The 24,880-nt window shown below is 35.9% G+C and overlaps 1 protein-coding gene across 2 annotated transcripts in view; it reads left to right on the top strand.

Annotated features, from left to right (window-relative positions):
* Positions 1-24,880, top strand: part of NDC80 (NDC80 kinetochore complex component) — a 62,432-nt gene that overhangs the window by 4,816 nt on the left and 32,736 nt on the right. The window contains exons 4-11 of one of the 2 annotated variants that reach the window (XM_007089497.3): positions 752-875; positions 954-1,126; positions 1,813-1,915; positions 11,627-11,716; positions 14,482-14,575; positions 15,790-15,896; positions 16,637-16,781; positions 19,379-19,584. In XM_007089497.3, the coding sequence (XP_007089559.1) occupies positions 752-875; positions 954-1,126; positions 1,813-1,915; positions 11,627-11,716; positions 14,482-14,575; positions 15,790-15,896; positions 16,637-16,781; positions 19,379-19,584 (1,042 nt within the window). The remainder of the gene's footprint in view (positions 1-751; positions 876-953; positions 1,127-1,812; positions 1,916-11,626; positions 11,717-14,481; positions 14,576-15,789; positions 15,897-16,636; positions 16,782-19,378; positions 19,585-24,880) is intronic. The other variant, XM_042962725.1, reaches the window with a different exon arrangement.

Below are 24,880 nucleotides of genomic sequence, written 5' to 3'. Positions count from 1 at the left end.
GGAGAGAACTTGCAAGCAACAAGCAAACTTGCAGGGAGAAATAAAGCTCTGGTGAATGGAGTTCAGGTGTTACAGCAGTGTTCATCGCAACTTAGTTTTGTGGCACTTGTTCAATAAGGAAAATTATTATTCTCAGGATACTTAATAAACTACAGTTGTTAGCTAAATTGGGCCCCAAAGTTAGGCAAAAGGAACCATTATAAAGATATAAACAAAGTTTTGTTTGGGAGGGGAAAGGGCTTAAAATGGAGCATATACATTGTATCCATTAATAACTAAAAAGTAGAACCCTGTATATTTATGGTAAATAAAAATCAGATAAATAATATTGCATGACACAAAATATTCATGAAAAAAAAGCATGCACAACCTATTTTAACATCTCAAAAGCAATTTTCCCACAAGAAATGGTGGCAAATGAAGGGGTTGAGAGTGAAGAAGCGATGATGAAAAGCTAAAGAGGATGGTGAAAGGATTTAGATTATTGAATAGACTTGGAGAATGGTTGATACAGAAGATCTAGTAGACTCAAAGTTTAGATGATAGTATAAGTGTTAATAATGCAAAGCACCACAAGTGCATTTTTCTTTCCACCTCACTTTGTACTTCTCATTGTTTGCTCTTTTTCTTTGCTTTGAATAAGAGAAAAGAATTGAACTTTAACGTTTGATGCTATTAAAATATAAAATCACCTTGAAATAATTTACACTTGACCACAGAAGGAAATAGTGTTGACTATTTATGTTTCCAGAACAAGTGGACATGGATCCCGGAATAGTCAATTTGGTATATTTTCCAGTTCTGAAAAAATCAAGGACCCAAGGCCACTTAATGACAAAGCATTCATTCAGCAGTGTATTCGACAACTCTGTGAGGTATTTAATGTTCTCTTAAGTATTTTCCACTAGTTTTTCTATTATCAAATGTTTGATGTTTCATAAAAATTATTGTAGTTTCTTACAGAAAATGGATATGCGTATAGCGTATCCATGAAATCTCTACAAGCTCCTTCTGTTAAAGACTTCCTAAAGATCTTCACTTTTCTTTATGGTTTCCTGTGCCCATCATATGAACTTCCTGACACAAAGTTTGAAGAAGAGGTTCCAAGAATCTTTAAAGATCTTGGGTTTGTATGTTATATTTCTTATTAGCCTAAAGAGATTGTTGGAACACAGAGGAGAATCAAACTCAATTGATTTGTCAAGATTTTGAGTCAGAGAAATCATATCTTTTAAGTTGGTCACTGTGGGCAGCATATGTTAGGATAAATTTAAAAGGAGAGAAAAACCACTGTTTGGAGGTTATTCCTGGACTATTGAAGATGATAGATCATAAGGCCTTCCAACTACTGATGTGAAAAATAAATAGGATGGGCTGGATTCGACAGATTCTATAGAAGCAAAAAAGACAGGATTGTAGCGCTGGAGAAAGTGGGATGGGATGAAGTCAAGGGCTGTGTAGAATAAACACAAAGAGGATGGATTTGAGGATGAGGAGTACACTCATTGGAATACATTGAATTTGAGGGAACAAACAATCTTTTACAAGTCCAATATACTGGTTGTAAATCAAGCTCTGCAGCTTTAGGGATATATGTACAAAGTAATCTGCAGAGAAGAAACCAAAAAATACACAAAATCATTTGAGAATAAGATAACCAAGGACAGAATCTTGATAAATATGTTACTTCTAAATAAGTCAAGACTGTTGATATATATGTGGAATTTTTCTAATGTAACTTCTTGCTTAATTTAGCCCTTATTTTCACAAAATGAACATTGTTAGCTTATTTTTTTTCCCAATTTTTCATAGGTATCCTTTTGCATTATCCAAAAGCTCCATGTATACAGTGGGGGCCCCTCATACATGGCCGCACATTGTGGCAGCTTTGGTTTGGCTAATAGACTGCATCAAGGTATTTGATTTTTCATTTTAAAATGTATATGTAGAAAAGATTTTTTTTTCCCCTCAAGGTAGTGTTATTTCTCTTTCAGTCTTTCTTTTGCTAGTTATGTCACAGTCTGCATCAGTTTTAATTTTTCAAAGCACATTTGATTTTAAGTTCTTCAAACTGTTAATAAATTGCTTCCAGAGGTGAGAGGAAGGAAGTAACACATTGGCAAGAAGATCATTTTCACAAGGTTTTAAAGCTTTTTAAAAAAAGTTAGTAGGAAATTATTTCCTCCATTATATACATAATTTGCTTTTCTCTTTTTTTAATTGAAATCCATATTCATTGCAAAAAATTTTGGAAAATACAGAAAAGCATACACAGAAAGTAATGTACCCATAATCCCCACAACTCAGAGACAACAATTTAAAAATTTTGTTGGACTGTAGTTTTAAAGATGGATTTTTGCTGCACAATTTAATGTGTTTTTTTTTTAACTTTGGATATATACTGACAAATTCCCCTTCAGAAAACTTGCACCAGTTAAAAGCTCCTCAACAATGTGTGAGCATATGCATTTTCCCACTCTGTACACATCATTATTTTAAAATCTTTACCATTTGAGAGGTGAAAGAAAAAAAGCTTGTTTAATATATATATTATTAAAGCAATTATGTTTTTGTATGGTTTGTCATTGATATTTTGTGTGTGTGCTTTTTTGGCCTATTTTATATTTCATTTTTTTGCTTCTGCTATTAATTTGAACCTTTATATATTAAACGCTTTATATGTTAGCTTATCAATATTTTTAATGAACACATGACAAGCAAAAACATCATCTTTTCATATTTGCAATTTTTGTTTTCAACTTGAACATTTTTCACATTTATTACAACTGCCTGTGTTTTGCCATTTTTCTATTTTCTTACTGATTTATAGGAGCACCATTTTGTACATCAAAAACAATCAAATTGGGGAAATTAACTCTTATGGATATGGTGCAATTATTTTTTTCCTTTTTTTTCTTTTGATTTATTTACTGTATTTTGACTGTTGAGAAATGTAAAATTTTATCTAGTCTAATTCAGTCTCTTCTTTTATAGTTTCTGAGTTTCCTGTCCTTCTTAGTGCTTGGAATCCATAAAACTAATACTGTCCCCCTGGCATTCTCTTGGCTATTGGCAATCCCTTAACAAAATACAGGCAGGCACTACATGGATGGATTTTGACCCGGAAGACATCTCAGTACTTGCAGCGCCACCATTGTCAAGATAGGAGTAGAAATCCAATACTATAGCCCATTAATACAACTCACATTTTACTGAACTTTATATATAACATTTGTGCATTCAGTTTGTCTCTTCTCAGTGATATCCATGGGCAGTGGATAGCTACCTCTCTGTTCCCACCACCAAATCCTTGTATTGTCAGAAGAACACTTTACCCTTGTTTGACTAAGCAGCTTATATCATTCTTATGTGATTGGGAGATAGCATTTCCACAGTGATGCAGGAGCTCATGGAGTACCTGTATTGGCTTCTGTTGGAAAGAGACCCCTCGAGATGCCTCCAAGTGTGTTATATAGGTTGAAATCCCCTCCTTCCTATCTTGGTTTGCTTGAGGTGGTAGAATTGAACACTATAACAATGTTAGAATCAATGAGAGATCATAGGCCTCTTGTTCTAATCTTTCCCAGTTAAGAATCCTAGAAATTTAGCCAGACAGGATGGCTCCTTTAGTCTCTGATTTGAAAAAAAAAAAAAAAAAAAAAAAATTCTACTTTTTTCTCTATTGTGTTTTTAATTTCATTGTATTGTAAATATCTTTATAAGATAGCTTGAAATTGAAAGAGTGTAATGTCTCCCACATTGTTCTTAGGATTGCTCTGGGTATTTGTGGTCTTCTGTGCTTCTATATAAATTTTAGAATTGTTTCTCTACCCCAATTAAAAAAAAAAAATGTCATCGGAATTTTGAAAGGGATTGCATTGGTCTATAGATTATAGATGGCTTTGGGTAGTATGGACATCTTAACAATATTAATTTTTCCAGTCCATGAACACAGGATTATCTTTCCATTTATTTGTGTCTTCGATTTCTTTCATCAATGTCCTATAGTTTTCAACATAGAGGTCTTTCACGTTGTTATTTAAATTCAGTCCTGGGGCGCCTGGGTGGCGCAGTCGGTTAAGCGTCCGACTTCAGCCAGGTCACGATCTCGTGGTCCGTGAGTTCGAGCCCCGCGTCAGGCTCTGGGCTGATGGCTTGGAGCCTGTTTCCGATTCTGTGTCTCCCTCTCTCTCTGACCCTCCCCTGTTCATGCTCTGTCTCTCTCTGTCCCAAAAATAAATTAAAAACGTTGAAAAAAAAAATTTTTTTTTTAAAAATAATTAAAAAATAAATAAATAAATAAATAAATAAATAAATTCAGTCCTAATTATTTCATTGCTCTGATGGTATTGTCAATGGTGTAGTTTTCTTTCTTTTTCAGATAATTTGCCATTAGTATTTGGAACTGCTACTGACTTTTATATTTTAATACTATGTCCTGCAACACTACTGAATTCATTGGTTAGGTCTAACAGTTCTTTATGGAGTCTTTAGGATTTTCTATATATAAAATCATGTCATCTATAAATAGCGATAATTTTACTTATTCCTTTTCAATTCTAATGCGTTTTATTTCTTGTTTTATTTTCTTGGCTAGAACTTCCAGTACTAAGTTGAATAGGCGTGGTTGAGAGTGGGCACCTTTGTCTTGTTTCTGAACTTAGAGGAAGAACTTTCAACCTTTTACCATTGAGTATGATGTTAGCTGTGGGCTTTTCATATATGCCCTTTATTATGTTGAGGTACAATTCTTCTATAACTAATTTGCTGAGTTTTTATCATGAACAGATGTTAAATTTTGTCAAATGCTGCCTCTCCGTTTGCTGAAATTATGATTTTTTCATTCATTCTATTAATGAGTTATATCACATTTATTGATTCATGCATGCTGAACCATCCTTGCATGCTGCAATAAATCATACTTGATGATGGTGAGATCCTTTTAATGTACTGCCAAATTCGTTAATGTTTTATTGAGAATTTTGCATCTATATTCAGCAGGGATATTGGCCTGTTTTCTTATAGTGTCCTCATCTGTCTTTGGTATCAGGGTTATGCTGACCTTGAAGAATAACTTTGGGATTATTCCCTATCATTCGAAGGATTCTAAGGATTTGCATTAATTCTTTAAATGTTTGGTAAATTTCACCATTAAAATCATCTGGACTTGGACTTTTCTTCATTGGGAGATTTTAGATTCCTGATTCAATCTAATAATTGATCTGTTTTCCTGTTCAGATATTCTCCTTCCTGATTCAGTCTTGTAGGTTGTAAGATTCCAAGAATTTATCTGTCTTCTATGTTGTTAATTTTTTTGCCATACGTTGTTCACAGTAGCCTTTTATGATCCATTGTATTTCTGTGGTACCAGTATTAGTGTCTCCTCTTTTATTTATAATTTTGTTGGTTTAGGTATTCATCTCTTTTTTCTTTGGTTAGTCTAGCTTAAAGGTTTGTTGATTTTGTTTATCTTTTCAAAGAACCAACTCAGTATTAGTAATCTTTTCTATTGTTTTCTTGTTCTCAATTTTCTTTGTTTCTACTCTATTGATTCTTTTCTCCTAACTTTGAATTTATTTTGCTCTGTTTTTTCTACTTCCTTGAGGTGTATAAAGTTAGGTTCTTTATTTGCGATCTTTCTGTTTTCTTGATATATGCTTATATAGCTGTAAACTTCCCTCTAAAAATTGCTTTTGCTACATCCCGTAAGTTTGGTATGCTGTGTTTCCATTTTCATTTGTCTCAGGATACTTTTTCATTTCCCCTTTAATTTCTTCTTTGATAGATTGGTTGTTCAGGAGAGTGACGTTTAATCTCCATGTATTCATGACTTTTCCAGTTTTCCTCTTGTTGTTGATTTCTAGTTTCATATTTAGAGAAGATACTTGGTATGATACTTGATCATACTAAGACTTGTTTTGTAATGTAGCATATTCTCTCCTAGAAAATTTTCCTTGTACTCATGAGAAGAATGTATATTTTGCTATTGTTGGATAGAATGTTCTGTAAGTGTCTGTTGAGTCCCATTTGGTCTGTAGAGTTTTCAAACTGCTATTTATTCTGTCTGGATTATCTCTCCATTGTTAAGAGTGTAGTATTAAAGTCTCCAACTGTTGTGTTGCTGTTATTTCTCCTTTTAGTTCTGATAGAATTTGCTTTATATATTTAGGTGCTCCAATGTTGCTTGCATAAATATTTACAAAGGTTTTATCTTTTTTATAATGTTTATTTATTTATTTTGAGAGAGAGGGAGAGGGAGTGCACAAGTTGGGGTGGGGGCAGAGAGGGAGGGAGGGAGAGAATCCCAAGCAGATTCCACACTGTCAGCACAGAGCCTACCAGGGGCCAATGTTTTATCTTCTTAGTGAATTGACCTTTTTGTCATTATATAATGACTCACCGTCTCTTCTTGCCATTTTTACTTTAAAGTCTATTTTGTCTGGTATATCTTTTTTCATCCCTTCACTCTCAGTCTGTGTCTTTAAAACTAAATTGAGTCTCTTGTAGGCAGCATATTTTTGAATCTTATTTTTTGTCCATTCAGTCATTCTGTGTATTTTGGTTGGAAAGTTTAATCCATTTACATTTAAAGTAATTATTGGCGGAGGGTGCCTGGGTGGCTCACTCAGTTGAGGGTCCAACTTTGGCTCAGGTCATGATCTCATGGTTCGTGAGTTCAAGCCCCACATCAGGCTCTGTGCTGACAGCTCAGAGCCTAAAGCCTGCTTCAGATTCTGTGTCCCCTCTCTCTTTGACCCTCCCCTGCTCACACTATGTCTCTCTCTCTCTCTCTCTCTCTGTCTCTCAAAAATATTAAAAATGAAATAAAATAAACAAATATTAAAGTAATTATTGGTAGGTAAGGACCTATTGCCATTTCTTTAATTGTTTTCTGTTTTGTAGGTCTGTTGTTCTGCTTGGTCTTTATTCTACTATCTTCTTTTGCAGTTTGATGATCTTTGGTATCAGCGTGCTTTGACTTTATCATTTTTTATGTATCTACTTTGTGTTGTTTCCTTGTGGTTATCATAAGGCTTACATAAAACATCTTTAAAACTATACCATTCTATTTTAAAGTGATAATTTCAATAACTTCATAAACTTTACACTTTCACTTCTCTTTTTACATTTTAGGTTATTGATGTTACAGTTTACATACTTTTTATATTGTGTTTCCGATAACAGATTATTTTAGTTATGGTTCTTTTTAACACATTTGTTTTTTAGCTATTAAACTAGAGTTGTAAATTAATTACACAGTACCATATTAGAAAACCAGACTTTGTATGTTTATCATTACCAGTGAGTTTTACACTACCTTCATATGTTTTTACAATGTTGATTAGCATTTTGTTGCTTCCACTCGAAGAACTCCCTTTAGCATTTCTTGTAAGGCAGATCTTGTGGTGGTGAACTCCCTTAGCTTTTGTTTTGGAAAGCCTATATCTCTCCTTCATTTCTGAAGGACAGTTTTGCCAGATAATGTATTTGGGGTTGACCTTTTTTTTCCTTTCAATATATGTTTCAACATAGCCCAGTTTGGGTTCAACCTATTTGGGGTCTTTTGAACTTCATGGATCTGGATGTCCATTTCTCTTCCCAGGTTTGGAAAGTTTTCACCTCTTATTGCTTTAAATATATTTTTTGATGGGGCATCTGGGTGGCTCAGTTAGTTAAGCATCTGACTTTTGATTTCATCTTTGGTCACGATCTCATAGTTCTTGAGTTCAAGCCCCACATTGGGCTCTCTGCTGACAGTGCAGAGCCTGCTTGAGATTCTCTCTCTTTCTCCCTCTGTCTCTCTGCCCCTCTCCCACTCACATTGTCTCCACCTCTCTGAAAATAAAGTTTAAAAAAATGGTTTTTTAATAAAAATAAATATACTTTCTGTCCCTTTCTCTTTCTCTTCTCCTTTTGAGATTCCCATAATGCAGATACTGTATCATTTGATGATGACCCATAAGTCCCATAGTCTTTCTTCACTGTTTTTTCATTCTTTTTCCTTTCTGCTTCTCTTACTGGATAATTTCAAATGTCCTGTCTTCTAGCCCACTGATTCTTCTGCATGGTCAACTCTGATTTTGAAACTCTATTTAATTCTTTAGATAAGTTGGTTTTTTTTTTTTTCAGCTATCATTTGTTTAATTTTTTTTATAGTTTTTGTTTCTTTGTTGAATTTTTTGTTTTGTTCTTGAATGTTTTTCTTTCTTTCTTTATTTTTTTAATGTTTATTTATCCTTGAGACAGAGCACGAGCAGGGTAGGGACAGAGAGAGAGAGAGAGAGAGGGGGGGGGGGAGACACAGAATCTGAAGCGGGCTCCAAGCTCTGAGCTGTCAGCACAAGGCCTCACGCAGGGCTCAAACTCACGGACTGTGAGATCATGACCTGAGCTGAAGTCGCATGCTGAACCGACTGAGCCACCCAGGCGCCCCACATGTTTTTCTTTTAAAAAAAAAAAAAAATGTTTATTTATTTTGAGAGAGAGTGCAGGGGAGGGACAGAAAGAAGGAAAGAGAGAATCCCAATCAGGCTCCATGCTGTCAATGCAGACCCCAACACAGAGTTCAAACCCATGAACCACAAGATCATGACCCAAGGCAAAACCAAGATTTGGACACTTAACTGACTGAGTCACCCAGGCGCCCCTCTTGTATCATTTTTCTAATTTTGTTTAGTTGGCTCTGTGTTCTTATAGTTTACTAATCCACTTTGAGAGGATTATTCTGAGTTAGTTCATAGATCTCCATTTCTTTAGGGTCAGTTATTGGAGTTTTATTCATTTCCTTTGGTAGTGCTATGTTTACCTTATTTTTCATGATCCTTGATTCCTTGTGATGGTACTTGCACATTTGAGTAAGTGGTCTCTTCTTCCACACTTGAGAGGATCTCTTTGGCAGAGACAGTTCTTTACCAGTCAGCTCAGATTGGGTTTTTAGATGTGTCCTTATAAACGTGGGATTTGTATCAAGGTCTGTTTTTTGGGAAAGGTCACTGTCCATGCTCTGAGGATAGGGGAGAGAGGGAAGTGCTGCTGTCTGAGAACAGTTAGAGAGGACTGCTGGCTTGGTTCCCTGTCCAAGTGGAGCTATAGGGTAGGCTCCACAATTTCCTGGTCAGGCTTCCTAGATAGTTGGGACCAGCTACTGTACTCAGCTGTAGGCAGTGCTAAAAATTAGCTTCCCTGCTTTGGTGGGGCAGGAGAATAGCCCCAAAGCCTCCATGGCTTGTTTGGGATCTGAAACCAATGGTATAAGTATGTGCTGAAATCCCTGGACAGAAGAGGCTACCACTGATTTTTGTCTACATACAAGGAAGGCCATGAGCTATGCTGTCTCTTCAAGTGTCACTGTCAGTAGGGCTGTAGGATGGGCTACACAGCCTCACATATCCTCTTATTAGGTTTCCTGGTCAGGTGGGCTGAAGAGTGTAAAAAGCATTGGACAAGACAGCAACTTAGATTCCATGCCTAGGAAGGGGGGGAGGGGGGCATATACATGCCCCAGGATTAGAAAGACTCTTGTTTGGGGATCAAACTAGGCAGGACTATGCTCTAAGTTCCCTGGCCTAACAGGCCACCATCTCAGCAGATGGTAGGACAACCAGTCAGATTCTCTACTCCAGTGCCACTGTAATCAGAGTTACAGGGTGAGCTAAATATACTCCTAGGTGCTCTGGTTAGGTTTTCTGGTTAGGTGGGACCAGAGGCTGTATTTGGCTTTGTGGGCTACTGAGATTTCCATGAGCTCTGGTTAGGAGGGTTGGAGGCTGTAGTCATCAGTGGGCAGGGCTGTGGATTAGATTCCCTACCAGAGTAGAAGAAGGAGGCAGAACAGACCCCAAGGCCAGCAGGATTCTTCTTGGGTAGCTAATCAGGCAAACCTTTGGCCAGACTAGGTTTGCTGGCTTGGCTCTGCAAATGAACAAAGCCCCAGCCAAGCTCTCTTCACATGCTCCTGAGCTAGGCAGTTATTATGTAGGTGCTCCAGCTAGGCTTTCAGGTTGGCCAGGGCCAGAAGCTACACTAGCAATGGGTGGGGTCGTGAATAAGTTCCCCTGCCTGAGCAGAGCAGAAGAACAGACCCCAAAGGCTCTTTGTGGTCTTCACTTAAGCCAACCCATGCCCCAAGTTTTCTGTCCAAATGAGGTCACCAGCTTCCTCTGTGCATGATCAGTTCTGCCTTCCAGGCTCTTAATTCTAAGTGTTTCTGAGCCAAACAGCTTTTCAGGTGTCCCAGCTAGGCTTTCTGGTCAGATGGGGCTAGGAGCTACAACCGAGCAGTGATTAACTCCCCTGCCTGGGCAGAGTCGTTTGTCCCTGTATAAGGGTCTTTTTGAACTTTGCAGAGTATCAACAATATTCACGTGGACTTTTGACATGACAACACTCTCTTTATCTACCCCAATGACAAGGTAGAAGATTCTGTTCTTAATCTTGGGCTCTGCTATACATGTCTTTCAGATTTAGTTAAATCTGATTGTCACTTGAGACCTTGTCAAAGGAAGAAGTAAAGGATGAGTTGATAGAGCTCACCTACATCCATCTTAGATATACAAAAAAGTCTTATGAGTGCCTTTGGAATAGGAAAGGTGTAGATACAGCAAGCAGCTCTGGGCTAAGAATAATATTCTCGCTCAGGAATCTGGTGTGTAAGTCCTAGGATAAGAAAAGTTAATGAAACATTTTTAGCAGAAACCACATTCTTTTATATTCCTAATGCATAGTCCTTTTCTTAGAAGCTTAGTGTGCATTATACTAGATACACGTTTATATCTTTATATTTTATAGCAAATTCACTTAGTTTTCTAGAGTATTTTTCATGTTTGGAAGGTTATATTTTTAAAACAACTTATAGGGGAACCTGGATGTCTCAGTTGGTTAAGCATCTGACTCTATTTTAGCTCAGGTAATAATCTCAGGGTCGTGGTATCCAGCCCCACAATTGGCTGTGCACTGGGCGTGGAGCCTGCTTAAGATTCTCTCTCTCCCTCTGCCATTTCCCACTCGTTTGCTCTCTCTTTCTCTCTCTCTCAGAAAACAAAAAATATAAAAACACGTGTTCCAAAATGGAATTTCTTTGCCTTAAAAATTTTTAGCCATTTTCTTTTTAGCTTATCAATTATAAATACCTGAATATTTTGCTATAATGTGTTCTCTATTTTTCATTTTCAAGCTTTAACAATTGTGTTTCTAAAGATTTTCTATTATAATCAATCTGAAGTTCAGATTTATACATACCAAAGGAGTCTGTTGTTGATATGTAAGCACCAAACTTGAATTCATAATCTTTCTGGTTCACCTGTGGCAAGTTTTTTTTAGATTCTCAGAGTTGCATTAAAATGTGTGTATATGCTTTCAATGGATTAATAGCAGCATAAAGATCAGCATATTTTATAGAACTAAATGTGGAATCCATCCTTTTTTAATCCTAATGGATTTAGTTACTAAAATATCAAAAGGATTATATTTTAAGGCTCAATAAAATAACGTCTCAAGAGACTTTCATTCATGCAGTAATTTAAATCCTTCTAAAAATGACACTAAAACAAATTTGTCAAAACATGAAAACTATGTGTTTTTCTCTTAACCTTTATCAACTTAAATATGTTGCTTGTGTACTTATCAGTTACATACTGCCATGAAAGAAAGCTCACCATTATTTGATGATGGACAGCCTTGGGGAGAAGAAACTGAAGATGGAATTATGCATAATAAGGTACCACAAACATGAGAGTTATCTTGGTATTATTAACTGTGTCACTATTGAAATTAGTCTTTTGTATAAGTTGTCTTTTTGCTTCCTGAAAAACTTCTAAAACTGATTTTTTTTTTTTTTTATGTTAATAGAGGGATGCCTGGGTGGCTCAGTCGGTTAAGCATTCAACTTAGGCTTAGGTTATGATCTCATGGTTCATGAGTGTGAGCCCCACATTGGATCTCCACAGAACCCACTTTGGATCCTGTCTCCCTCTCCCTCTCTCTGCCCCTCATTTTCTTATGTGCTCTCTCTCTCTCTCAAAAATAAACAAACATTTATAAATAAATAATAAGCAAACAAATATTAATAGATTTACTCTTGGAATCACATTGTAATTTCTAAAACTAAGTAGGCATAGAAATTTCAAATGTTGGGGCTCTTGGGTGGCTGAGTTAGTAAAGCATCAGACTTCGGCTCAGGTCATGATCTCATGGTTCGTGAGTTCCAGCACTGCATTGGGGCTTCAGCACAGAGCCTGCTTCGGATCCTCTGTCTCCCTCTCTTTGCCTCTTCCTGGCTCATGCTCGAGTGCTCTCTCTCTCTCTCTCTCTCTCTCAAAAATAAGTATTAAAAAAAAAAAAGGAAATTGAAATGTTAACTAAGTTAAAAATGCAATGAAATTAGAAGTAAATCATAACATTATTTTATGTATAGATGTAATATTTCTTTATGTTTTAGAATGAAGATATCAATACTGACAACATAAGTCTAATATAATTCTTTGCCAATACAAAGCATAATCTTTGAGTCTTAAAATGTTACATTGTAGGTTTTTTGTTTTGTTTTGGCCTTTTTAGTTAACCATATTGCCACTTAGATCTGAGTTATCACTTCAAAAAGGGGTTGAGATAAAAGTAAACAGGTGGCCAAAATTGGTTCCCAAACCATACTTTATTGGAACCGAAACTATGTAACTAACCCCACCCTGTTTCCTAAAATAAGCAAATTTACGTGTGTAAATGGAGCAAATACCAACTCCAAGGAATAGTTTATAATATTGAAATTAAACATTAATGTGCCCTAGTACATGTAAAAGATCACCATGCAGGTCCCTAAGAAGAAAAACTATTTTCTGTTTCTAATTCTAACCTACGCTCTTTGAGCATTTGACTTGAAAGTGGCAAGAACTTCAGTTTCATCTTTTATTTCTACCTGGGAAATAGTTCAAAGAGGTATCTGAGTTTTTTTGTTTTGGGGTTTTTTTAAACAGAGAGTAACCCTGCCTTTTACTGGTTCAGCAATGACCCCTGCTGGTGAAACAGAAAGCCTTTGATCCTACTTGAGAGAATTTTCCTCCCATGTTGCAATATGTGTACTGCACTACATTTAGTTGTACCTCAGTTTTCAAGCCAAATATAATTACAGCATTTATTAAATATTAATTTTTGTATATTTATCCTAAAGGTTAAACCAGTAAAAGGTATTTTCACTCTTTTAGCTATTATTTCAGATGACAATATACAAAGCAGCACTTTGGAAATTATAAAGTGCTATTTTTTAATTAAAGAGGGTTATCAAAATATCCAGTTTCACCAGATTCTTTGCCTCAGCTTTGTAGATCCAGAAACTCAGTTTGTTACTGGCAGAACATTTGACTGCAGAAATTCAATTTGTTTTTTTAATCTGCAAAATCAAAATTGACCAAGCTTAAAGAAACTGATTCACTGTCACCAAATTCATAAGAGACTGATCTGAAAGAGAATGAAAATGTATTAATTTATCATTAGTGGTATACCTTTCCAGTTAGAAGAATGCTATTCAGGGTATCCTTTCTATATCAACCAAATAATATGAAGGTTGCTTAATTAGAGAATCCACGCAAAGGGAATTGGTTTGTCTTGAGGGATATTTCTTTCATGTAGGCTTTGGAAAATTCTGATCAGCCATCCTCACCTCCTAACAAAGTATGCATCTTCAAAGTGACCAAAGCACCACATAACTACAAACTGTAGTGTTACTTTCTTTTGGATAAATATTAAGGATTCTAGTACTCTACTGTTTAGATCTCTACTAACCATGCCACTTTTGAGACTGAAGTAACAGTGTATTTATAGCCTTCATTCTGATTTTCACAGCTAGACATTGTCAGTTTGATTGTACCTAGGTGATCATCAATTCATTTACCTTTTTCATAAGGTTCATTCATAGGGATGATCTACCCCTAAAGATAAATGTGCATTTTATGTTGAATTTTTTTTTTTAATGTTTTTTTTTTTTTTTTTGAGAGAGAGACAGAGCAAGAAGGGGGGGAGGGGCAGAGAGAGAGGGAGGCACAGAATCCAAAGCAGACTCCATTCCAGGCTCTGAGCTGTCAGCACAGAACCTGACGCAGACCTCTAACCCACAAACCATGAGATCATGACCTGAGCCGAACTCGGAGGCTTATCCAACTGAGTCACCCAGGCACCCCTGAATTATGTTTATTAATAAGCTTCCTTATTTGACCTCAAAATTCTGAAGGTGTGGTTTCTTTACTAAAAATCACCATTATCCAAATTTAAGTGTTCTTTTCATTCTCATTCACATTAGAAACAGCAGACTAAGCAAGTCTGTGTAACATAATTATATATCCTAGGTTTGTGTCTCATTTATAGGAGTTCATATAACTACTTAGTAGTCTTGACCTTTCTTTTTTTAATTCAACTTTAAATTCCCACTTAGAAAAATGGAACACACTAAATAGAGAATAATGGCTTTTTCTAAAATCTGCTTAACCCAATCAGTTGTTTTTGGACTACACCATAAAATGCTATGAGAGTTTCATGACTGGTGCCGACAGCTTTGAAGAGATGAACACAGAGTTGCAGTCAAAGCTGAGTAAGTGTTCTCATTCCTAGTGTGCATGCTTTTAGTCATGTATTAAACTCTATTCATGGAGCTATAGCTTATTTAACCACACCCAGTGTTTAGATGAGCTATTCTAAATTTGTCTGGATGCCTACTGATTTTTGTCTTCATTGTTTCTTTGATGGAGAAAAGCTAGTTAAGCTGAAAGAATGCTGATGTTAGAGTCAGACCTGAGGCAAAACCCCTTCCTGCCTATGTGACCTTAACAAATTAATTAACCTCTCTAACAAAGTTTTGCAAGATTAGGTGGCTGTGTACATAAAGTATCAAACACACTACCAGGAACACAGAAGGTAATCACCAAATGTTATTCCTGTGATATCCCTATAATATTCTTGCTTTACTGTTTGAGTAATTAAAATTAATGGGCCATTATATTTCCAAAGAAAAAAATTCTTTATTTTTCCACTCAGTGATAATCTAGTGACATTCAGTATATACTAGCTAACTCTAAAATGTTCCAGAGGTATTCTTTTACATTTCTTTCCTTTTATTGACATAGTCTTGTATATAAAATAGTAGAACTGTGGGTAAAATAGATAAATTTAATGGAATCAGTGGAATCCAATGGAATCAATCCAAACAGGAGAATATCACCTTGCCACTACTGGCAGAAAAGTTGAAAGCATTTCCCTTATGTTGCCATGGGATGTATCTTGCTGAAGTAACAGGACAACTTCAACTTGTCCAACATAAGAAAGGGACCAAGGTAAATGATGTTTCATTTTAAAAGAGGAAAATTTACAGTGATCTAATATAAAAAGCATCTAGTGAAGTTTTTGGGTTTTTTTTATAATTAGTTAAGCCAATTAATAGTATTCATTTATTCAAACGGTGTTTATTATATGCCTACATTGGGCAAGCCACCATTTAGGCACTGAGAATACAGTCATGAATAAGAGATAGAAAATCCCTGCTCTATGAGGCTACCTCTAACAGAGATGATAATCAAATAACTGTAAACCAAAGGGTGGCAAGTACTATGAAGAAAAATAAAGCAAGGTAAGGGAATAGACAGTGTAGTAAAGGGAAAGGTTTGCTATTTTAGAGGGTAGTATATCCTTCACTGGTAGTATTTTGACCAGTCTAGAAGGAAGTGAGGGAGAAACCAGTGGTGAAAACCTGGGGGAAAATGTTTCTAGACAGAATTGAGATCTCACTAAGTTTTGGGGTTTTCTCTCCAGAGGATTTATTTAATGTAGATGCTTCCAAGCTGGAATCATTAGCAGCAAAAAACAAAGCATTGAATGAACAGATTGCAAGATTGGAACAAGAAAGAGAAAAAGAACCGGTTAGTAAACATGCTTATTATCAGTGGGCTTATATACTTAGCTCTTTTGGATTTTTGGATTTCCTTAGAGAGTGCCAGCTATTTCTTTCCCTAAGATATAAATAAATAGCAAAATAAGCTTCTTAAAAGTTAATTTTTTTTTACATTGGACAGAACTCCCCATGAAAACATGTTTGGTGTCTCTAGAGCTTTGTTTTCCCTTGTGATTGATCAGTCTTGTGCTAATGGTGTTCACAATATGATGAAAGAGTCTAACCTACTTACATAAGACCAAAAAGATCTTTTGAACAAGGTCCCCATGTTACACACCTCTAGGGAACACTATTTACAAGAAGCCCTGAGTTATGTAGTTAATGAAAAGGGAATGGTGTTAAGTGGGTTTATATAATATATTATATTCTTAGGGTTTTCTAAAAGCTAAATGATAATATCCAGATATCTAATTTTATTTTGTGTATTATATTATTGAACTATCTAGACTATTCTGTAAAATATTAGATTTTAAATGTTTGTGCTCCTTCATCCTGGCCCTTGACTTTTTGTATCCCAAACTGACTTCCTGAAAAGTACATCTTAATTAGGTAGGAATGCCAAAGTTTCCTTTTAGTTCTTTTGACTTCCTCTAAAAGTGAAAGGAAAATGTAATATACTTTTCTCTAAGATGAATTTAAATAATATTGTGTCACTTTAAAGTATGGAATGGTTATCAATAAGAATAATAATGTTCTTTTCTTTTAAAGAATCGTCTAGAGTCATTGAGAAAACTGAAAACTTCCTTACAAGCAGATGTTCAAAAATATCAGGCATACATGAGCAATTTGGAGTCTCATTCAGCCATTCTTGACCAGAAATTGAATGGTCTTGATGAAGAAATTTCTAGAGTAGGTAAGTACAACCAATGAATGCTAAAAGAAGACATTCAGACTGGAATGTGGACTTCCTGGGGTTTATCACATGCAGAGAGAGCTTTGTCATCCATATCTTTTTTCCTTTAATGGTGAGTGGCTATAGCAGGCTACCAAGTTTTCAGTGCCTTCTACATGTATTAGTTTTCTGAGGCTGCTATAAAAAAAACAAACAAAAAAACACAAATTTGGTGGACTAGAACAATAGAAATTTTTTGGCTCACAATTTTAAAGGCTAGAAGTCCAAAATTTAGCATGGCTAAGCTTCCTCCAAGGACTCTAGGGGAGAATTCATTCCTCATCTCTTCCAGCTTCTGTTGTTCTTGGCATTCCTGAACTTTTGGCCACGTCACTCCAGTCTCTTCTTCATCCTCACATTGCCTCTTCTGTGTATCTGTTTCTCCTCTTCTCTTTATGTTAATTTCTCTCAGCCTCTGTCTTTTAAGGACATTTGTGATGGCATTTAGGACCCACTAGATAATCCAGGGTAATCTCATCTCAAAATACTTAATGTAATTATACCTGCAAAACCCCTTTTCCAAATAAGGAAATGTTTATAAATTCCAGGGATTTGGACTACATAACTTTGGGTGGCCATTAATTAGTCAACCTACTATATCTTCTAACGTGTTTTCAGGTGTCTGATTTTTTTGAAGCAAAGAGGGACCTAACTTAAGAACATATACTACCTGATATAAATATTTATTCTATTCCACCTTGTAATTAGTAAACCAGATTCTTTAATCTTTGCTGGCTTCAGTCTACTACAATTATCTTATGATCCATCACTGCCTCCTAAGCTACTTGGCAGCTTAAGCTGATTGCAAAGTAAGATGAAAAGATGGAACTACTATAATTCTCTGTAAGGAAGAGCCCAACTAAAGAACGTTTGTTTATATCCTTGTGTGTTCCTAACTTTGTTTTCATAAGCACATATCAGTCATAAAACTCTAATAATACTGTGACACATGAATTGATTGATAGTTCTGTAGTGCCAGAAGGAGAGCAAAGAAAGGTATCCATAAACGGCAGAGCCATTGGATGGCACTTTACCAAATGAATAACTCTGTGGACCTACTGTGCTATTTTTTCCAGGTGTTTGCCTGCTTCAGTTTTATTCTTGTAGGATTTTACAGGCTGTGTCTTTCCCACATAGGATTTGTGTAGCTAGTCCTTAGGATATTTGATTTATTTCTTAGTCTATGGAATATTGACCATCTGTCAAGTCAAGGATAATATTTATCTGGAGTATTTGTTTAATCAGTTTATTTTTTTCCAAACTCTAATTACATATATTAGATTTGCTCTAAACCAACTCTAAATAATTTACACTTGGTCCCTAATGTTTGTTCTCCGTGATGACAAGAAACCATAGACTAATTTTTTATTACAGCAATATTTGTAATTAAATCAATAATTTATAATATTAATACTCTGTCTTCCTCATTGGTATTTAATTAAGACAGTTTTCATACTTTCTACTTGTGAGAGTTTTTTTCCAATAATTACAAGCTGAAGAGATGAGAGAGATACTTTAGCAATCATTTACCATTCCAGATTGACTTAGTTTGAGATAATTTGATAACTTAATCTACAATGTTTTTATTCTGAGTATTTTAACTTTATTGATTATTTAAAGTCATTTGTGGCCAAGAATGAAAGAGACCTATTTAAACTGTATGGATAATGTACATTGTGGATTTTTTGTGCAGATTCCTGTGATAAATATAACAAATTTTACTTAAACCAGCTCTTAATTTATTTTGAGCTCAGATTGGAGCTTTCCAAGTATAGTGCTACAACTGATTTATAACAAAGCCAAGATCTTGATCCTGTCAGCCTTTGGGGTGATTCTCGTGGCCCCTTTGGTCATGAACTTCCTCATCCACCTATCCCAGACTGCTTAAAAGTACTATCATATTCTTTGTAAGCTATGAATAACAAAAGGTTAGAAAACACTATTCTGTATAACCCCAAATATTTTAAGTTTGAAAACTTCTTTCTCTTTCATGATCATTTCCTGTTTGTAAGTACCATTTTGTCTTAGTACAATATAGTCATTTTTTGTTACAAATTTTGGTAAATAGACAAAGCAAGAACTTAACCATTATAGTTACTTAATATCTGATAAAACTACTGAAAATGTCAGTGAAACAAGAATAAAGTGATGTATTTAAATACAAATTTTTTTTTGTTGTTTGTGAAAAACTGGTGGGTTTTCTGACTTACTGAAGAGAATCATACAGGAGTATTAAAAGCATTTGAATTGAATACCAGCAGTCTATCCCTCTTAAGTGTAGTAATTCTCAATCTTAATCATTATGTGTGGGGCCATATTTTTTTCATCATAGCAAGCCAATAGGGAAATATGTTCCTAACATAAAACTTTAATTGTACCATCTTTCAGGAATGTTATTAACAAAGTGAGATCAAATAGAATTATCCCCCCCCAAAAAGAAGAGAAAATATATATATACATAACTTGGAAATTTAGAAATCTTAATCAACTCTATTAAATAATGGCATCAATTTCTTTGTATGAATTGAAAGAACTTAACAAATTCTTTTTCAATGCAGAACTAGAATATGAGACAATGAAACAGGAGAATACTCGCCTACAGAATATTGTTGATAACCAGAAGTACTCAGTTGCAGACATTGAGAGAATAAATCATGAAAGGAATGAACTGCAGCAGACTATTAATAAATTAACCAAAGACCTGGAGGCTGAACAACAGCAATTGTGGAATGAAGAGCTAAAATATGCCAGAGGCAAAGAGGCGGTATGTCATACCATTTTTAGAGTGGCAACTCAGAACTGACAGTTTGTAAAGACCTATCCCTGTTAAGAAAAACTGAGTGGGTAGAATAGATTGGCTAAAAAGGTAAAACTTTTTGCATTGACATTTTACTAAAATCCACTCATCCTTTTATGTCAAATCAGTAACACCCCAATTTCTTTCAGTCAGATTTAAGTTAACTATGTTTTTTAGCAGTGAACCAAGAAATAAAAGTCTCTAAAGCCATGAAAATAATTTTCATAAACCTTGTGCCTTTCATTCAATGTGAGTCCATTCTTCCTTTACTTATTTACTATTCAAACATTTATTTAACACCTGTTGTGTGCCACTTAGAAGAAGCTGGGCTTAGAAGAAGCCAGACTCCACTCTCCCCTTGAGAAACTTCCAATCTAGTCAATATTTTTCTACCATGAGATCAGACCCCGTTTGCATGGGGTACTGAGGAAGCATATAGTATGCCTAACCCAGATGTAGTGTGTGTGGTGTGGGGAGATGTATGAGGTGATTTTTAGAAAGGCTTCCTTGAGGGTGCCTGAGTGGCTCATTCAGTTGAGTATCTGACTTCAACTCAGGTCATGATCTCACAGTTCATGAGTTCAAGCCCATGTTGGGCTCTCTGCTGGAGATAACACCTGAACTGAATTGGGAAGTATAAGGAAGAGTTATCTTGGCAAGGTTAGGGGAGTCAGCAAACAGCATGATGGCCTCTGGCATCAGAATCTTTTCATATGGCTGCAGGTTAATAACAAGGGATAGGGACACGTAGCAACAGATAAAGACTCAAGAGAAAAAGTATAGACTAGATGATAAAGATTCTTTTCTTATTTAAAAGTTTGGACTGTATCCTAGAAGTTCCAAAAAGCCCTTAAGATTTTTAAACAGATAACTATATTTCAGAAAGATCTTGTTTTTGGTCATGTGAAAAATGGATTGGAAGGGAGCAAAACAGATAAGGATCTTTGGCAGCAATGTGGTGAGAAGTTATGAGCTGAATTTAGAGTGTATTAGTGGAGATTCAAAGAAGTAGGTGGATTCTGACTACTTAGGTAGAGTAAATAAGACTCGATGAAAGAAAAGGGATACATTCATAGTGTCTGGCTTGAGCAATGGGACAAGCAATAGTAAAACTCACTCTGAAATAGAAGTTGCCAGTCAGGAATGGAAATGGTATGCTGACCTGTTATGTCCATGGGGTGTGCAAGTGAAAATATCTACTAATCTATTATGTATCTGAACCTCAGGATAAAATAATGTAGGTTTGCAATGTAGATTAAGTAAAACTCAGTATGTATTGTGATTGAAGCCATAAGGGTAGATGAATTCACCAAGGAAAAATACATAGGAAGAAGGGAGCACCAGCATCTTGAAGGACGAAGTTCCCTTAAGAGAAGCCTAAAAGAGACTGAGGACTAGCCAGAGAGGTCAAGAAGATAGAAGCTGAGAAAGGAAGAGTCAGGAAGGAATTAACAGTGTCAAATGCAATAACAGGATTTAAACATTTCTGTCAGATTCAGTAACGGCAGTCACTCTCGAACTTTACCACAACCAAATTATTTGACTTTATTTCAATTTTGTAGGTAGTACATTATCCTTTTAGCCAACATTGTTGAAAAAGTGGGCTCATTGACCATATGAATTTCTAGATAATTAAAGTCTGTCCTTATTTTTGTTGGCAGTCCCTTATAAATGTTCCATACTTCTGCCTTGCTTAGCTATGCACTATTTTTCTTACTTTTTTTTAATGTTTTTTTATTATTGAGAGTAAGAGAGATAGAATGTGAGCAGGGGAGGGGCAGAGAGAGAGGGAGACCCAGAATCTGAAGCAGGCTCCAGGCTCTGAGCTATCAGCACAGAGCCCAATGCGGGGCTTGAACCCATGGACTCCGAGATCATGACCTGAGCTGAAGTCGGATACTTAACTGACTGAGCCACCCAGGTGCCCCTCTCTTACTTTTTAATGTAGCTCTCAATAGACGTGAACTTTTTCTTAATGGTTCAGCATAATTTATGGACATGACACCAATGTATTCTAAAACAATAAGTTAACAAGTTGTCTAGGGACCAAATGTTTTCCTATCAAATAATTCCAAAGTGATCTTTTTTGCTATATACACTATTACATTCCTAAGAAAAAAATACGTAAGGTAAGGCTCTTTTTTAAGAAAAGGTAGTAAAACATGTCTTTCTAAGGGCTCTCTCTCTCTCTCTCTCTCTCTCTCTAAGTTTATTTATTTTGGGAGAGAGAAAGCACGAGCCAGGGAGGAGCACAGAGAGAGGAAGAGAGAGAATCCTAAGCAGGCTCTGGACTGTCAGCACAGAGCCCAACACAGGGCTCAAACTCATGAACCTCGAGATCATGACCTGAGCCAGAATGAAGAGTCAGACACTTAACTGACCTAGCCACCCAGGTGCCCCTCTCTCTCTCTCTCTCTCTCTTTTTTTTTTTTAATGGAAAAAAACAGACTACAGAGTTTCAAAATTAAATTTTGGTTTGAAGTTGTCTACCCTAATATTTGTTTATCTATACAGTAGGTATAGTACTAAAATTTATATTTCACTGAGAAAAATTTAATCTCTGTTTTGTTCCAAAAGTAATGAGGTTTTCTCTTCTACTACTTCAAACACTTTCCTTAGTACATTATTTCTTACATATATTTACCGCTATTGTTAAAATAAAAAAAAAGTAGTTCAAAGAAAGCAGCTGTTTTTGCCCAACAAGACAATACTAGTTTTTAATCCTGGTCACCTTATAAAGTATGTTATCATTATAGGCATAATACAATAGTTTCTTTGTCAGGTTTTAACTATTCTACATTTTTAAAAATCTGTATTTTACACACCTACATATGTAATTTTTAATGTGGAATGGACAGTTCAGCATGAGCAGTAAACATTGTCTCCTTTTTTAGCCCTATTTCACCATATTTTTGCTTTGCCTTGCCTATCTGTACTCTCTCATCCTCCTTATCCTCTACAGAATCTCTGTCCTGTGTATCAAGGAGAAACATAGACATTTATAAGAAGTAGACTATAGTGGTGATCCCAGAAGTCTTTGAACCTAGAATTTGGTAAACCTATATTTTAACCCTGGATTTGCCATTGCATACCTGTGTGACCTCAACCTGTTATTTAACCTCTCATAGCCTCAGTTTCCTTATTAATAAAGTGAGGTGTTGTTGGACTACATCAGTGAATCTGAAATGAGTTCCTTCAACATACATTAACGAATATATTTTTTCTCTCAAGCACTATGTGGGAAAGGGGAGGTTATGAATCTCTGGACCAGGTGAACTCTTAAGTTTAGCTAGCTAAAATTAGCTGTATAAATACTGTTTATTTGGAAGATCAGGATAAAAGAAGAATTTTTTTTTTTTTTAAAGAAGAATATTATTTAGGAAATAGGTAAGCAGTGATCTAATGAGGGCCAGAGTAGGCCATAGACCAGAAAACCTTAGGGTACTAAGAGAGAGAGAGATTAAAGAATGATAGCAGAATGTAACAGCTCAATGTAAACATTTATCCATCATCTTTTTTTTCTGAACTTATTTTTATTCCGCATGCCACCTCTGGCTGGTAGTAGCCTTCTGGATCTATGTTGAGATAGACACTGAGCCTGCATCTGCTCATCAGGAAAAGGTGTGATCAGTTTTCACTGTCTTAATTGGCTGTAGAAAGAATAAATGTGCCACACATTTACTCTCCCTGCAATAAGACGTGATGAAGTGCATGGGCTTGTGAAAGCTGTTTTCATTTAGATAAATAAAATGTTAGTGAAGAACAGAAGCAACTACCTCTAAAACCATTTAGTATAAAGACAAATAGAGCTACATATCTTAGTACTCCCTAGAGAGCTACCGTATTACAAATTGGAGTAGTTTAAATTATTTCCTGATTCATTAGTAAGAAATCTTAAATGTAATATATATCTGCTAAATGCCAAGTACTCTTCTAGGTCCTGAGGGGATGCAGCTGCTTTCATTGAGCTCACAATGAAAGTGAATAAATATGTCAGGTAGTAATAAGTGCTATGAATAGGGGCGCCTGGGTGGCTCAGTCAGTTAAGCATCTGACTTTGGCTGAGGTCATGATCTCACAGTCCGTGAGTTCAAGCCCCACATCGAGCTCTGTGCTGACAGCTCAGAGCCTGGAGCCTGCTTCAGATTCTGTGTGTCTCTCTCTGCCCTTGCCCCACTCATGCTCTGTCTCTGTCTCTCTCTCTCTCTCTCTCTCTCTCTCTGTCAAAAATGATAAACAAATATTAAAAAATAAAAATAAGTGCTATGAATAAAAATAAAGTAAGAGGATTAAGAAATTTGGGGGGCTACATTTGAGCAAAAGCCTTTCTGATAATGTAATTTGAACAGAGCCCTGAAGGAAGGGATAGAGACCAGGTAATATGGAATTGTTTTACTAAAATATTTTTGTTAAGGGGTGCGAGCCTCCTTAGGATTCTCTCTCTCGCTCTCTCTTTGCCCCTACCCCTCTCATTCTCTCTCTCTCTCTCTTTCAAATAAACATTTTTTTAAAAATAAAATATTTCTGTTAAAATAACATTTGAGACTTAAATGATTACATTTCACTTATTTTAGATAAATGAAATGTTTTATTTTTTAGGGGCTCCTGGGTGGCTGTCAGTTGGTTAAGCATCCGACTTTGGCTCGGGCCATCTCATTGTTCATGGGTTCAAGCCCCACATCAGGCTCTGTGCTGACAGCTCAGAGCCTGGAGCCTGCCTCGCATCCTGTTTTTCCCTCTCTCTCCACCCCTCCCCGGCTCGTGCCCTCTCTCTGTCTCTCAAAAATAAATTAAAAAAAAAACAAAAAAAGAAATGTTTACTTTTTAAATTGATAAATCCAGGGGCGCCTGGGTGGCTTAGTCAGTTGAGCATCCGACTTTGGCTCAGGTCATGATCTCACGGTTTGTGAGTTCGAGCCCCACGTCAGGCTCTGTGCTGACAGCTCAGAGCCTGGAGCCTGCTTCGGATTCTGTGTCTCCTTCTGTCTCTGCCCATCCCCCACTTGTGCTCTGTCTCTGTCTCTCAAAAGTAAATAAATGTAAAAAAAATTTTTTTTGAAAGATAAATCTAAAGTTTGTGTTTTTTCATGATTTCTCTGCCTGACACTTTCAAAAGTAAATTTCAGTTTATACCTAGATATGGATTCTTGTTCCGAGCTATTTGGAAATGAGAAGAACATTAGGAAGAACAGTAAGATAAGAACAGATAAGAAAGAACAGTAGGATATTGCTTACTAATTATAGTTTTTAAATTACCCTACAG

The sequence above is a fragment of the Panthera tigris genome, chromosome D3 (assembly GCF_018350195.1).
Source record: "Panthera tigris isolate Pti1 chromosome D3, P.tigris_Pti1_mat1.1, whole genome shotgun sequence".
NCBI classification, from domain to species: domain Eukaryota; kingdom Metazoa; phylum Chordata; class Mammalia; order Carnivora; family Felidae; genus Panthera; species Panthera tigris.
The sequence above is the reverse complement of the archived record's forward strand: the minus strand, read 5'-3'. Positions and strand labels throughout refer to the sequence as shown.